We start from the raw sequence: 16,139 nt of genomic DNA on the forward strand, positions 1-16,139 counted from the left end.
AGAAAGACAAATAGGCGCCTATGAGTCTTTATAAAATATTAGCACGAAACCCTACAGATAGTCAGGAGTAGGCATAAATGTTAGCATGTGAAGTGTGCTCATAGGCGTATATTTTATAAAATACATGTGTACATCGCAACTCCACCCACGCTCTGTCCAAACTCCTCTGATCACACCTATTGGTCAAGTGTGTGCTGACTTGCACCTTGTGCCCTTTTAGACATCACCTAATTTTATAAAACAATAGCCCAATAAGTCCAGTGGAAACACAGTGCAGTCTCAATTATCCGACATAAATGGGTCCGAGCTGTCGTTGGATAAGTGAAAAGTCGGATTATACAGAATGGTAACCCCTTAAAAAATGCACGGAAAACATAATTTATGCATAAAGAGCAGGCTTAGGGTATCTGTATTTAAATACAGTATTGCTTATTAACACTAACCAGCAGCGTGTGAAGCCGGAAAACAGGATGAGAACCTGCGCACTTCTTAACGGCAACCTGATGACGTCACCGGGGGGGGGGGGGGGGTTGTCGAATATACTAGATTGTCAGATTAGTGAAGGTTGGATAATCAAGACTGTATTATACCACCATAGCTAAAATAGTTCACAAACCCCCAAATTCTATATATGGCCAAACTTCATACACAACTTAATTGATTAACAAGCCAATCGGCATTGATAATTGGTACTTAACAACCAATTAGCAGCACTAATTGGCTTTAATCAGAATTTACGTGCACAATATTCAAGGTATATTCTATAACGTTATGCACATAAATTCTAATGCATGCAGATGAAAAGGGGGCATGGCCATGGCTGTGGAGCGGCGGGTTGTGGGCATTTCAAAAAACTATGCACACTATTTTGGAATACACCAGATCTGTGCCTAGGTTAGGTTCAGGAATTAAGGCCTGGTTTAAGGTAGCCTAAATGGGTGCACCTAAATTTTAGTTAAAAAAACATTGCGTGAGCATATTCTATATACTACGCCTAACTTTAGACTTCGTTTATAGAATCGCACTAACTGCATGTTTTTTTGGCACCGATTTTTAAGGCACCGTTTCTGAAATTGGTCCAAAATGCTATGCCAAGAAAAAAATGGAGCACAAAAGTATATATGTGCATGAGGGACCATCAGAAAAATTGCACATCCTTCTTACAACCAGCTCCGTGAATTGCTCCTTTTAAATTATTGATACTCTCTAAATAAAATATCGCACACAGCTAGTGGACAGTTCAATGTGCTTTGTGAGGACTCTGAAAGTAGTCCAGTTCCAGTCATGCTGAGACCGGGACGGGGAAGAGGTTTTCCTTTGAAATGTAATGATTCTTCTTCACTAATCCCTTCTAGACAAAAGGTTCGCCCTCTAGTGGTCAAAGCCCCAGTGAAAATACTAGTTAGGGAGAGAAACTACCAGTCCCAGAAACCACTGGGGCATCAGCAGGCCTCTCAGGAACTGGAGGGAGGGGTGAATGATTGGGAAATGAGCTCTGATCCAGGGAATGAGCAGCAGCTGGGGGAACCCAGGGTGGAGGAGGAGATGGAATCAAGGTTGCCAGGTGGGCGGTTTTACCGCCCAATTGGGCGGGTTTTCACTAGCGGCGTCAGGAAAATTTCACCTGCCGCGGGATGCGGTTTTTTGGACAGTTTTTCCGTCGCTGCTGTGCGAGTTCGGCGTTTTTTCCGGGGCTTCTATTGGTCAAAATTGGACCAATAGAAGCCTTTTAGGGGCGGGGCTGACATCAGGGATGACGTAGGGGTGGGGCTAGTGACGTGGGAGGCGGGGTTAGTGACGTGGGAGGCTGGGTTAGTGGCGCAGGGGCGGGGTTAGTGATGCGGGGGCGGGGTTAGTGATGCGGGGGCGGGGTTTGGTGACGCAGAAGACGGGGATTGGCTACGGGCGGATTTACTGCTGTTTCGGGCTGGGAAAATTTTTCCCAGCTGGCAACCCTGGATGGAATGGGATATAGAGGAAGGAGGAGAAGAGAAAGAGGAAGAGTGCATGGAGGTTGGAGGGCTTGCTCAAACTTCCTCAGGAAAGGTAAAGGCTCTGGTGGTGGGAGTGTGGCCCAAGCTGTGTATACTTGGAGAGGAGAAAATAATCCAGTGGGGAAGCCACTGGTGGAAGAAGCTAACCCATAAACTATCTAAGAGTAGAAGATAGTGCTGATGAGGGGAGGCTACAATTGGGAGCAAGACAAAGGTGTGATATTCTGAGTTAAGATTGGACTGTGTTAATAAGCTGAATGTGGAAAAACTGAACTGACTCTTGCATTGTTGATGAGGAAACTGCTTGACGATTACGACTGTATTAAAAGGTGCTGAAGAAATAAAGACCTGTGGTTTTCAAGAACTATAAGACTGCTGAAGTTTTGTGTGTCCCAGTCATGAGCTGATCCTGGGTGCAGGTCAGCTGGGGAGCGGTTAAACCAGGACAAGCAGTGCAGCGAGGAGGTGGTTTGGAGCCTGTACTGGGGAAACAGTCAGCCAAGCTCAGCAGGATTAGCTCTGGCCACCATATGGAAGGGAGACCCAGCTCACAGCTTTCATCAAAAAATTATTATTATAATATGCACTCTTTCCAAAAATACTAGGACTAGGGGGCATGCAATGAAGCTACAAAGTAGTAAATTTAAAATGAATCGGAGAAAATATTTCTTCACTCAATGTGTAATTAAACTCAGGAATTCGTTGCCAGAGAATGTAGTAAAAGTAGTTAGCTTAACAGAGCTTTATAAAGGATTGATAGCTTCGTAAAAATCCATAAGCCATTATTAAAATGGACTTGGGGAAAATCCTCTGGTTATTTCTAGGATAAGCAGCATAAAATCTATTGTACTGTTTAGGGATCTTGCTAGGTACTTGTGACCTGGATTGGCCATTGTTGGAAACAGGATGCTGGGCTTGATCTTTGGTATGTATTTATGTATGCACTAGAGGGATATCAAATGGCAATTCGGCATTTGTGATGCACTGCAGCCTTTTGGCTTAAGAAGGTGGTTCCCAAACCTGGTCCTGGAGGTACCCCAGCCAGTCAGGTTTTCAGGATATCCACAATAGATTTGCATTCAGTGGAGGCAGTGCATGCAAATCTTTCTCATGAATATTCATTGTGGGTATCCTAAAAACCTGACTGGCTGGGGTGCCTCCAGGACCAGGTTTGGGAGCCACTGGTTTAAGCTAAGTGGCTCCTTCCACATATGAGTTGGAGCTGTGCTGATAATGAAACAAAGTTGTTCTGAAGCTTAGATGTGTCTGTCATAATAATAATTTTTTGGTAAAAGCACATTGACCTGGCCACTAACCCCCCTAATTCTAGTGTACAAAACTGTGCATGCAAGTTATAGAATAGTGCCTAACTTAATAGTTTAAGTGGGTGCTAATAGGCTTTAAGTGTCAATCATGACCTTTAAGTGGCGTTCATTGGTACCAGTTTGCAGTTATCTGCACAACTGCACTTGGGTGCTATTCTATAAATTTAGTGCCTGAGTTCTATAGCACATAACTGCAAAGAGGAACGCTAACATGGAAGGGGCATGGGCAGGTCAGACACTTACATGCTTAAGTTAATAGAATACTGTCAGCTGTGCACACAACTGACAGTACATAGGCCCGAACATGTACACCAGCCTTTGATACATTGTAAATGCTCGTGCCTAAAGTTAAAAGACAATACTATAACCAGGACTACTTGCTGCTACCCAAACACAGATCACAGCAATGCAAGTCCACACTTCATATACATAAATATGGTACTAAACCATTTGTACTGACAATTTTTTTTATTAAAATTACGTTTTTTTATTGTTGTGTAGAATTTTTTTCAAAGAAGTTTTTAGAAAAGAGTGGCCTCAGCAAGAACCACTTTGTACAGGCACTATATTGCTTTGCCAAGTGGTATAGCACTTCATTCATAGGGCTTCTCTTATATTTTTAAAATTTTTAAAGTGCTATGAACTATGTGAATAGTGCTGCTACGAAAATAATAAATCAAAACAAACTTATCTCAAGTTCTTTTTGCCAACAAATCACTTCACTCTCCTCCGGTCACAATCTACGACCAAATGATAGGCTTCCCCTGGAAACGCCTGACACCGCGGGTTTCAACAAGTCTTTCCTCAGGGACTTGGGGTTAAAGCCACCAACAAGCATGATATGAAGCCATCTCTCTTTACGTAAAGAGAGATGGCTTCATGCTTGTTGGTGGCTTTAACCCCAAGTCCCTAACTTTTTAGTGCCCTTTTGTGAATCTACCCCTAACTGTGTGGCTACATCTTTCCCTTCTGTCTCGAAGAAAGTAGCCTCTCGCTTCAGAGCCAAAGGCTTTGAGAAGTAGAACCTCTGGCTGGCATGTTTTATATCTTGTTTATATTAAATTATAACAATCACTGCAGAGGAAAGTTAGATTTCTCAAAATGTCTCCAGTAATTTCCTATATGCCTATCCTAGATGCTGAGCAGTACATTCTAAATATGAAAGTCATCTACTTGTATCAGACTTAGAGACAATGTTCCCTCTAAGCTGCACGAGAGTCAGCTGCTGACATTCTTACCGTCAAGCATACTGCAGTGGTTTTGTGGTTCCAATCACATGGAGCAAGCAGGTTCTGTGGGATTTCAGGGGGCCTGTCTGTCACCACATGCTTGAAACCAATTAGAACATGGGTGTCTGATACCAACTCAGTCAATTTGATTGTATTGTGATCCTACCTAAACGATTAGAAGGTCACTCTCTTGATAGCCTTCAGAGGAATTTCCTAGGATTTATGTATATAAAACAGGCATTCAGTTGTTCCTTTACCTCCTTCTCACAGCATTACATCCCCGAAGTATATTGTGCCTGGACCTGTGAGCTGCTGTCAGACATGAAGACACCATTGACCTGCCTCCTTCTGCTGTCACTTGGACTAGCTCTGCTAGACACAATAGAGGCCAGGGAGAGGCGTCAGCAATGGCCACTTCGCAAGAGGGGAAATGACGCTAGGCTCCAAGCTAATCTACTCGGTAAGTATTGGTTTTGTTACTGTACAATCACAAGTTCTAAAATCAAAGTGAGATTTTGATTCAAAATGTCATCTTGATCTAGGTTACAGATGCTCCTAATCTTAACGTTTGTGGTGTGGAAATGAATTTCTTTGTGGTGATGACTGTGGTTGTGTTTCAAATAACAGTGTTTTGGCTGGAAAGGATCTCACTTCAGTACAGAAACCGTTTTGGCTGCCTTTTTAAGTGAAATACATTCTCACCTTGATCTCTCAGCAGTATTTGAACTGGTTAATCATTCTCTGCTTCTTTCTCAGCTTTCTCCTCTTGGGATTTCAGGAGCAGTGCTTTCTTGGTTTACTTCCTTTTTGTCCCACGGTTGTTTTCAGGTAGCTGTCTCTGATTCTATTTCACAGAAGTGAGAATTACACTGTGGTGTTCCCCAGGGTTCAATCCTTTCCCCTCTTCTTTTCAATCTATTTTAAGCCCTCTTGCTTCTCTTATTCAATCTATTCGTATATCAGCATGTTTTTATGCAGATGATATCCCTTTCCTCATAGGGAAATCATCCCATCTCCTTTATCATTTTCTAATTTTCTAATTCTGCTATATCTTTTCTTAGATGGGATGACCAAAATTGCACACAATCTCCCAGATACTATATATCACGCTTTGAATTGCATGCTCAGATCCTTGGACCCCTTGCTCCGGGATGTTCTTTTTTTTGTTGTTGTTGTTACATTTGTACACTGCGCTTTCCCACTCATGGCAGGCTCAATGCGGTGGGCAATGGAGGGTTAAGTGACTTGCCCAGAGTCACAAGGAGCTGCCTGTGCCGGGAATCGAACTCAGTTCCTCAAGGACCAAAGTCCACCACCCTAACCACTAGGCCACTCCTCCACAATTCATGATGGGACCCCAGAAATTCAGGCCATATGTATTGACCAGTATATTTTTAAGGCAGCTGCCTTTGTGAATTAAATCCTAGTTCACCTTATTGACCCCCAGCACTCCTTAGATCCTTTGTTGAAAACGTTTCCTGAGTATGGGGACTATTTGGGTTTTCACTTGAACCTCGCCAAATCGGAGGCACGGTCTTTGTCAGTGCAGCTCTGTCAGACCTGAGTTTTATCACCACAAATATGTTTGTTCACATTCAAAGGTCTTTTTAAAGACCAATTTGTATCCCACAAACCAGGACTATTTGATGTTCATTCATCCATCTATCCATACAGACTCCTGAAGCAGGCCTAGTGGCCGAAACACAGCGTTGTGTCGAGTCCTTTATTAATAAATTGTTTTAACTCAAGATTGTGTTCCTCCAGTCTCTGGGTGTTGTGGTCAACCTCCCACTTCTTCTTTCTTTTTGGACCTTTTCATGGGACTCTAGTGTTCTCCGCGTTTGAAAATTTTCTTTGGACTGCTTTATATCCACATAGTGTTTCCAAAATGTTAGATGAAACGAAGTGATGTTTGGAGGGGTGGGGAGACCTGCCATTTTCCTTGATTGAGAGAATCAGTCTGATACGTATGATAATTTTGCCTAGGTGGCTCTACCTTTTGCAAACAATACCACTTTACATACTGCGCAGGGATTTGAGGAGATTGTATCATCTGTTTTCTAAATTCTGCTGGGCCTCTAAGAAGCCAAAATTAAGAATTACTTGGTTACTTGGGCATTGGAATCAGGGCTGCCTAACATACGTCTCTATAATCAGGCCTGCTTGTTGTGACGTATCAAAGATTGGATATTTCAGAAATCTCACTATACCCCTACGGAGCTTGAACATGCTTATTACATGGCCCATAGTCTCCTTTCTCTCCTGCATCATGCTGCCTCTAAAATTCAACGGAGGTTGAAGAGAAGTATCCTTCTAAGGCCATTGCAGGAGATATGGAACTCTTTTATTAGAAGTCTGGGGGGCATCCCCTGGGGTTACCAAACAGCTTTCACTGAGAGGTAACCTGGCATTTGCACCTGAACTGGATAATAGGGCCTTTGTGACCTGGGAGTGGGAGGGATTATTCCTACTTCAACATGTCTTGGATGGGGAGGGTGGTATAGTTTCTTTTGATGAGATTCAACAGACGGTAGGGATGGGAGCAGTGATTCGCCTATAGTCAAATCAAGCGTAGTGACCCTAGACAAAGATCAGCTCAAATTATGTATTGGCGAAAGGGTTAGAGATTTTTTTAGTGACATCTCAGAAAGAACAGTTTCTAGCTTAGGGGCCCATAAGACTCTCGTAACTTTTGAGAAACCTAAGGACCTAGAAGGTGTCCCGTTGCGATGGGCCAGGGATTTGGGGGTAGCCCTTCCTGGATGGGATTTCTCAATTAATATTAGAGGTATACCTTCTCTTACTACCTGGGTCTGGTTGCGAGAAAGTTATTATCGAGTCTTGCTCTGGGCATATTGTACACAAATACAGTTGTTTTGGGCGGGTGGTATACAGCACTTATATACTCTAAGTGCACGAGAGAGGAAAATACATTTGCCCACACATTATGGCAGTGCTCAGAGGTCCAGTGGTTCTAGGCTGAGTTGGTGCACTATATCACTAATGATTGGGGTTTGCAGGGGGTTGGTTCTGTGGAACAACTGCTACTTGACATACCGGGGGCTTATCAGGGTCAAGCAAAGGGCACTATACTTCTGCTATGGAAAATGTGTTTGGTAGCATGGAAATGCCTTATGTGATATTGGATATCTCAGGAGGCCCCTAACTGCTGGCATTGGAGAAACCAGTTTCATAGTTGGCTCAGTGGGAGGCTCGGGAGACCCTGTGGATATGATACAGACGTTCAAATATTTGAAAGGTATTAATCCGCAAAAGAACCTTTTCCGGAGATGGGAAGGCGGTAGAATGAGAGGGCATGAAATGAGATTGAAGGGGGGCAGACTCAAGAAAAATGTCAGGAAGTATTTTTTCACGGAGAGGGTGGTGGATGCTTGGAATGCCCTCCCGCGGGAGGTGGTGGAGATGAAAACGGTAACGGAATTCAAACATGCTTGGGATAAACATAAAGGAATCCTGTGCAGAAGAAAGGGATCCTCAGGAGCTTAGCCTAGAATGGGTGGCAGAGCTGGTGGTTGGGAGGCGGAGCTAGTGTGGGCAGACATAGTAACATAGTAACATAGTAGATGACGGCAGAAAAAGACCTGCGCGGTCCATCCAGTCTGCCCAACAAGATAAACTCACATGTGCTACTTTTTGTGTATACCTTACCTTGATTTGTACCTGTCCTTTTCCGGGCACAGACCGTATAAGTTTGCTCAGCACTAGTCCCGCCTCCCAACCACCAGCCCCGCCTCCCACCACTGGCTCTGGCACAGACCGTATAAGTCTGCCCAGCACTATCCCCGCCTCCCACCATCACATATACGGTCTGTGCTGGGGCTGGTGGTTGGGAGGAGGGACTAGTGCTGGGCAGACTTATACAGTCTGTGCCGGGGCTGGTGGTTGGGTGGCGGGATTGGTGGTTGGGAGGCGGGGATAGGGCTGGCCAGACTTATACGGTCTGTGCACTGAAGAGGATAGTACAAATAAAAAAAGTAGCACATATGAATTTATCTTCTTGGGCAGACTGGATGGACCGTACAGGTCTTTTTCTGCCGTCATCTACTATGTTACTATGTAAATGTAAAAAAACAATTTCTCAATACATGGGAGCTTTATTTGCACACACTTCATCCCTGGGAATGTAGTCTCCTGTTAAATACTTGTGTGGATTAGAGTGGGATAGTCCTCCTTGGCACAAAGATATCACCTTCACATTCTGTGTGTGTGTGTGGGGGGGGGGGGGGGTCCTCCCTTTCTTTTACAAGACACATGGAGAACACCAGCTCTCTGTGTGGCCCTAGCTGGGCCTTGTATCGAAGCACGAGGGGGGGGGGGTCCTTGATGATTGATTTTTTCTTACCTGTACTTCCTATATAGGGAGGGAGGTTTTAGGAGGGGGAAAGGAGGAGGGGATGGGGGAAGGGATTCTTATGTGTAAAACGAAAAATGATTTGGATAATGTTTCATTGTTCTGATCTGTTTGTTAGATAAAGCTGTTTAAACATAAATATGTCTGTGTTATACACGTAAAAATTCCACAATATTAACAAATGTTCCATTCATTCCATGTCAGCACTAAATCATGTTTATGTTTATTAGATTCTTGATATATCACCTTTTTGTGGTATAGCCAAAGTGGTTTTCATATTACATACAGGTCCCTAGTGGGCTCACAATCTAAGATTTGTACTTGGGGCAATGGAGGGTTATGTGACTTGCCCAGGGTAAACCACCTTGTTGATCTTAGAATAATTAGCTTGTAAAGATATGAAAATGAACTGTGTGCAGAATGACTTCCAGTGCACCAAGCTGTGCTAAGCAGTCACAGATTTCTTTGTTTTTACTTTCCTGTCACTGCGAAAACTTGTTTTAAGTTCGATTAACTTCAATGAAAATTAATAGGAAGATTTTTAAAAACTGCTGGATCTCTAAGTCAGGGACTTACAGGGTCCAGGACACCCCCCTAACCCAGACACCTTGAGCAAGTGCATTCCCAGTCTGTGCACCCCAGACTAAGGCACTCCTGGCCCAGGCCCTTGGCATAAGGATACCTTTGAGCAGAGAACAATCATACCTCTGGTTCCTCCCCAAGGAACAAGTAATACCTAGTTCTGGGGATGCATATCCATTGTCCTCTTCAGCTGCCACCATCTTGGAAAATGGCAGTCATTCAGCGGTTGTCAATGATATCAGTTAAACTGTCATTTTCCAAGATGGCAGTGATCGAAGAGGATCAGATAAGGAGTGTGCTGGAGGTCTGGGGGCTCCCTAGCCAAGAGCATCCTGGTCCAGAAGAGCCCTAAGACATGTCTCTTACATGTTTCTGTAAAGCACTGTACATATATGGTAACATAAGAGCATAAGGACAAATAATTACAATAATAGGCAGATATAATCAATTCATACACGTTTGGAATGAAAAAGGTTTTGGTAATGCAAAATCTCAATCTTAAAAATTGAGACTAGGATCCAGCTGTTCTGCTACTGAAAGGGTTCAGACATCCATAGTGTAATGATATCATGTTACTTTCACTTTTGGCTTGGCTGACATCAGTATATTAGCTGAAATTTATTCTGACTGCTATGACCTGCTGCTTTAAATTATCACTTTGGGACTCTGAAGGAAGCTGCGTCCTGCTTATTCAACCCTAGAGACCTAGATTGTGTAAGAGAGTAAGGGAAAACATAGAGATAGAGATAGAGGTAGTACCTGCATTTGCTGCAGCAGGGAGGGTGAAAGTGGCTCTTTCCATTCTCCGTCGTACTGAAATGTGAATGAACAGATGGGATGGGGATGTCTGCTCCGGCTGGTGTGTGCTGCCGCAGGATAACATGCACTGCTAAAAGTTTCAACCCTGAGACCCACTTGGCCTGGAAACACATTGTTCAGTCAGAGGACCATTTTCACTTGGCTGAAGAGTAAAGTTCGTGTGCTGCAGTATACAGCGGGGAAAAAACAATTTTTGTGTTCCTTTTTTGACTTTAATGATTCTGCAGTAAACCTATCCCAGTCTAATCTAACTGCACACAGGTATGTTGTGCCCTAGAGCTGCGGTTGAGCTGCATCTTGACACATGTGAAGACACTTCCCTTTTCATCATGATGTTTTAAGAGTTTAAGTAATGTTAGCCAGTGTATGTTGCCTATAAAGTGTAATCCCTCTTCTGGATATATATTAGATACCAAGGGCTTATACAAACCTAGGTCCTTATTCCTCTGAGCTACTGAGGATACCTGATGTGGATTCTTTTACCGTGGAGTGGGGAGGGAAGATTACTGTACTGTTGAAGAAGTAAAATCAACTTGGTAATAAAGAAGTTTAATCAATTTGGTAGTTTATTAAGCAAAGCAATTATGAGTACAAAAAAAAGCAAATAAATTCAAAGTGCCAGACAGGAGAGAAACTTTCAATGAGTTAATGAATTAATTAGAATGTGGCACCACAAACAAGAAGACAGTCTGATAAATCAAACTTACTTATGGATTAATATAGGTTTGTCAATTATACACCTTTTATAATGACATCTGACCACCCGTGTGTCACACCAGTTAGTGTGTGCTAGTTATATAGTACATATTTTTATACTCAGCTAGGTTCTGCCCTCTTTACCTATTGGTACTTTCTTCTGGCTGGGGACTCCCACTTTTCCTCACTTCTGGCCTACTTCCTTTTTGGCTGATGCCCCCGGGTCATCACTTAATCATATAATGAAGTTAAAAATTGGACTTCCCTTATTTGATGTCAGTGAGTCAGGGCTTTTTGAGAATAGAGAAGCCCTGTTTACCATTTTAAACTGTAGTAAGTTCTAGCAGACCTTTCCTGCTTAGCTCTTCGGTTTTCTCCCCACAATCAGTGGTGCAGTTTGGATTGATTAACCCCATACTTCCACACTCCAGGAGGGGAATATCCTGCCAATGGTTGTAGAGGAGTGTGGTAGCCGTGTTAGTCCACTCTTAAGGTTATCAATAGAAATCAAACAAAATAAAACATGGAAAAGAAAATAAGATGATACCTTTTTTATTGGACATAACTTAATACATTTCTTGATTAGCTTTCGAAGGTTGCCCTTCTTCGTCAGATCGGAAATAAGCAAATGTGCTAGCTGACAGTGTATATAAGTGAAAACATTCAAGCATTACTTTGACAGTCTGACAGTCTGACAGGGTGGGAGGGTGGGGGTGGCTAGGAGGTATGCATGGGGACATCAAAGCATATCATTGATATTCTAACAGGATGGGTGTGGATAGGTGAGGGGAGGGGTGATCAACAGAGACTTACAGCTTTATGGTTTATAATGGGCTAGGAAACCCAGATCCTTGTTAAGTCCTTTCTGTTGGGTGTTAAAATATCCAATCATTCTGACTTCAAAGGTCTTACGTTCTTGTACGGTTTTAAAGTTACCTTTCAGGATTCTCACTGTGAAATCACTGGTACAGTGTCCTGGTCCTGTAAAATGCTGACCAACAGGGGTGGGAGCCCTACTGGCACCAGTATTGTTCATGTGATGTCTATGTAAATTGAATCTTGTCTTAAGCATCTGGCCTGTTTCTCCAATATAACATCCTTCGTTACATTTTTTACACTGAATGATATATACCACATTGGAAGATGAGCAAGTGAAAGATTCCTTTATGTTGAATATCTTTCCTTTGTGGATGACTGTGGGTCCTGTGAAATGTTTTGGCATAGTTTGCAACTGGATAAATTACAGGGAAGTGTGCCCTTCTGTTCCTTTTCAGTCTGTGATGGAAGTTTACTTCTGATTAGCTTGTGTTTTAAGTTGGGTGGCTGTCGGAAGGCCAGTACTGGTGGGGATGGGAATATCTCTTTCAGTAATTCATCCTCCTGGAGTAGAGGTTGTAGATCTCTTATGATTTTCCTCAGTTTTTCCAGCTCTGGATTGTATGTCACTACAAGGGGGATTCTGTCTGTGGCTTTTTTCTCCTTGTACTGTAGTAGATTCTCCCTGGGTGTTTTGAGGGAGGATGCAATATTCTTGGAGATTATTTGGGGGTTGTAGCCTTTCTGTTTGAAGGATGCAGTCAGGCTTTTAAGGTGTCTGTCTCTGTCCCCTGGGTCATAGCAGATACGGTGGTATCTTGTGGCTTGGCTGTAAATGATGGATCTTTTTGTATGTGAAGGATGGAAGCTGGAGTTGTGGAGGTAGCTGCATCTGTCTGTGGGTTTCTTGTATATAGATGTTTGTATACAGCCATCACTGATTGAGACCGTGGCATCCAAAAAATTGACTTTTTCTGGGGAGTAGTCAATTTTGAATCTGATTGTAGGATGGTATGTATTGAAGGAAGAATAAAATTGTTTCAGAGTTTCTTCACCCTCCGTCCAAATCATAAAAATGTCATCGATGTACCGGTAGTATTTTAGAGGTTTGGTCTGGTGTGTATTCAGAAATGTCTCTTCCAGCTCAGCCATAAAAAGGTTGGCATATTGGGGTGCTGTCCTGGTGCCCATCGCAGTGCCCATTATTTGTAGATAGATATAATTGTTAAAGCGGAAGTAGTTGTGAGTTAAAGGAGGGGTGGGGGGACTGTATTGAAATGTTTTGGGGTCAACAGGGTTAGAACACAGACACCTCTCAATAACAGAAAACAAAAACAAACAAACGAAATCACTATCCACACTGAGCTCTATTAAGCTGGGAAATATAAGTGATGTAGACAATTTAGCAGACAGTACATTTAAGTGTGGTGTAATTCATTCAGAAATCAAAATCAAAATATCCAAAAATATCCACACAACAGTCAATTGAAGTCTGCATACAGCAGGCATTTCTTCACCAACCACTCCCTAGCAAAGACACTCTTTGGAAGGAACCATCCCTGATTTCCAAAAACAAGGTGCCCAATTCAAGATGCAGACTCCAACTCCAAGCAGGCCAGGGATTCTTCTCCTTGGAACAATCCTCCTGACACACATTTAGGAGCAATTCTGAAGCAGCTTCTAAGGCTTCACCTTTCAATGGTTCAAACTAAAACTTATCTACTCTTTATACTTTATGACTTTTGTGCTGGCATCCACCTGTACTGTGATGGACATGAGCCTTCCTTCCTCTTGAAGGAGCTGTGTTCCAATCCCTTCTCTGTCTTTGTGACATGTTTGTGTCCTCTTGTCTTGCCTGCTTTGTCTTGTCTGATTGGCCCTGCTGGGACCAGCCCAGAGAACAAAGGATTTATCTAACAGAATATTCGTTAAGCAATTCTGCCTTATCCTTATCAGCTTCTACATATTTCTCTCCTTCAACTTTGAGTCTTAAAATGCTATTTTTGCTCTTCTTCCTATTACTAACATATCTAAAAAATGTGTTGTCTCCCCATTTTACCGTGTTGGATATGTTTTCTCAGCGTGTTTTTTCTAGCAAAAAAGGTGCCGGTACTCAAATGCCAGGCCACCCTTCAGGGGTGGGGTGATTACCGAGGGACCCACCCCACAATAGCCAGGCCTCCTGCAATCAGTCACAGAATCTATGGTAAGGCAGAATTGGTGTGTAGAGCCTGAGCTCTTTCATTAAAACTTGGGGTCCATGGGTCAATTTTTGCAGACAATGGAAAAGGTGCCGGTACTCAGTACCCCCAAGTACCCCCTCAAAAAAAGCCCTGTGTTTTCTTCAGTTTTTATCTTTGCTTTCCTCACTACTTTATCAGCTTCTCGTAGCTTTTCCAGATATTATTGCTTGTCTTCCTCTTTCTGCAATCTCTTGTAGTTTATGAAGGCAACCTCTTTTTCCTTAACTTTCAGCTACTGCTTTTGAGAACCAAAGCAGCCTTCTTTTTCTCTAACTTTTATTTACCTTCCTTACAAAAAGGTTTGTTGCTCTTAAAATAGCTCCTTTCGGTTTTGCCCATTGCTTTTTTTTTACTTTTCCTAGATGTTCCCATCCAGCTAACAACTCCTAAGGTATTCCCCTATCTCATAAAAGTTAGTTTTTTTTGAAGTGGCGCCCTTCCTAAAATAAAAAAATACCACAACCAATCGCCATGGTGGTGCTCCCCACACACATATTCCCCCTCCTCATCCCAATGCCTCTGTTTTACCTGTCTTGCCTGTCTATATGCCCCAATTATACATGTACCTTCTGCTGCATTGTAAGATATTTCTTTATATTGCATCGACATGGTATTATATTTGTGCTAAACACTAAGATGACCATTATACTCCCATGGGTGTCTTAGCATTTAGCGTGTGATAAATCTGCTAGCGTGCCTTAGTAAAAGGGGCACTAAATATTCTACTGTGCTGTTTTAACATGTATGACACTGACATTTTAATATTATTATATTACTATAATTTTCCTGTTTCCAAGGTTACCTCACTGTTCTAATTGTGGATTATCCTGATATTTGATCATTTCACTATAGCTATGCTGTTATTACAATGTTAGTTGTCACGTCAAGCTATATCTGTTTTATACTGCCATGGGTGAATTCCTGCATAAAGGTGGTTAATATATCATAACGAATAACTAAATAAAACCCACCCAGTTTTAGAAACCAGACATTGGCTTCCAATTACTGTCAGAGTTAAATTTAAGGCAGTGTGGTATTTTTCTATATTTTAAAAAATGTATAGACCTCTCTTTGTGACTCAAACAGGCTGTTCATTGAGAGCTTTTGGGCCTGTTTATTTTAAGGCTAAATTTTTAGAATATGCTCTTGTTCATTATTATGTTCTTCACAGGAAGTTGTGCTTCAAGGTCCTTCCAATGTGAGACTGGTTGCCATGAGAAACAGATCATTTTCAGTCTTTGGCCCAGTTCTCTGGAACTGTTTTCCTAGGGAGGTTCACCAAATGTCTGACATACTGAAATTTAGGAAAGTGATGAAAAGCTTTTATGGCTTTGGCTAATCCTTGAGCCATTCTGTAGAATGTATTTAAATTTAGTCAGTTTATGTTGGGTGCCAGAAATATTTGATGCCGTTTTTGGTGTATTTTTATGGTCTTTGGTTTTATATTTTGATCACTGGGGTTCTTTAATATTGAGACTACTTATAGGTGCCTGTTCTATAAAGAAAAGTAGGAGCCTACTTTTCAACATACTAATATAACTGAGCACTTATGCCAGCCATAGGTTTGGTGTAATAATGTGCATATGTGTTGATGATAATCACATAACATATATATAGATAGATATATAGATAGATATATAGCTATATATCTACTATAATAAAAAGCACCTCCAACGTTCTGAAGCTGACTCCGTGGCAGTGAAGGTTTTGTGCTGCCTGCTGTATCCATCTCCTGTCCTGACGTTTGCGTGCTTCCATGGTTCGTCACAAGCAGCAGTGACCAATTACTGGAAGGGAACGCTGCAGAGTTGCCAGGCAAAGGAACGCGATGTCACACGCATGAGGGTATTGTCGTCCCTCCCTTCCTCCCTCCTTCCCTTCCAGTTCCAGGCCCCCTCCCTCCGAATTTTAAATGTCATCTTCTCTTAGCAAGTCAGGTTTACGACGACCAGCAGCAGCGGTAAAAGGCGTGCAGGCTCGGCCCTTCTCTCTCTCTCAGCTCTGGTCTGGTCTGACTTGTCACTTTTATCTTATCCTTGTGTCCTTCTGTCTGTCCTTCCCTT

At 42.4% G+C, this 16,139-nt stretch overlaps 1 protein-coding gene across 1 annotated transcript in view; it reads left to right on the plus strand.

The window, feature by feature from the left end:
* The window catches only part of MATN2 (matrilin 2), a 205,400-nt gene that overhangs the window by 42,717 nt on the left and 146,544 nt on the right, over positions 1-16,139 (plus strand). The window contains exon 2 of the mRNA XM_030217050.1: positions 4,819-5,008. Within this exon, the coding sequence (XP_030072910.1) occupies positions 4,870-5,008 (139 nt within the window). The 5' untranslated portion in view covers positions 4,819-4,869. The remainder of the gene's footprint in view (positions 1-4,818; positions 5,009-16,139) is intronic.

This window comes from Microcaecilia unicolor, chromosome 1 (assembly GCF_901765095.1).
Source record: "Microcaecilia unicolor chromosome 1, aMicUni1.1, whole genome shotgun sequence".
Classification (NCBI taxonomy): domain Eukaryota; kingdom Metazoa; phylum Chordata; class Amphibia; order Gymnophiona; family Siphonopidae; genus Microcaecilia; species Microcaecilia unicolor.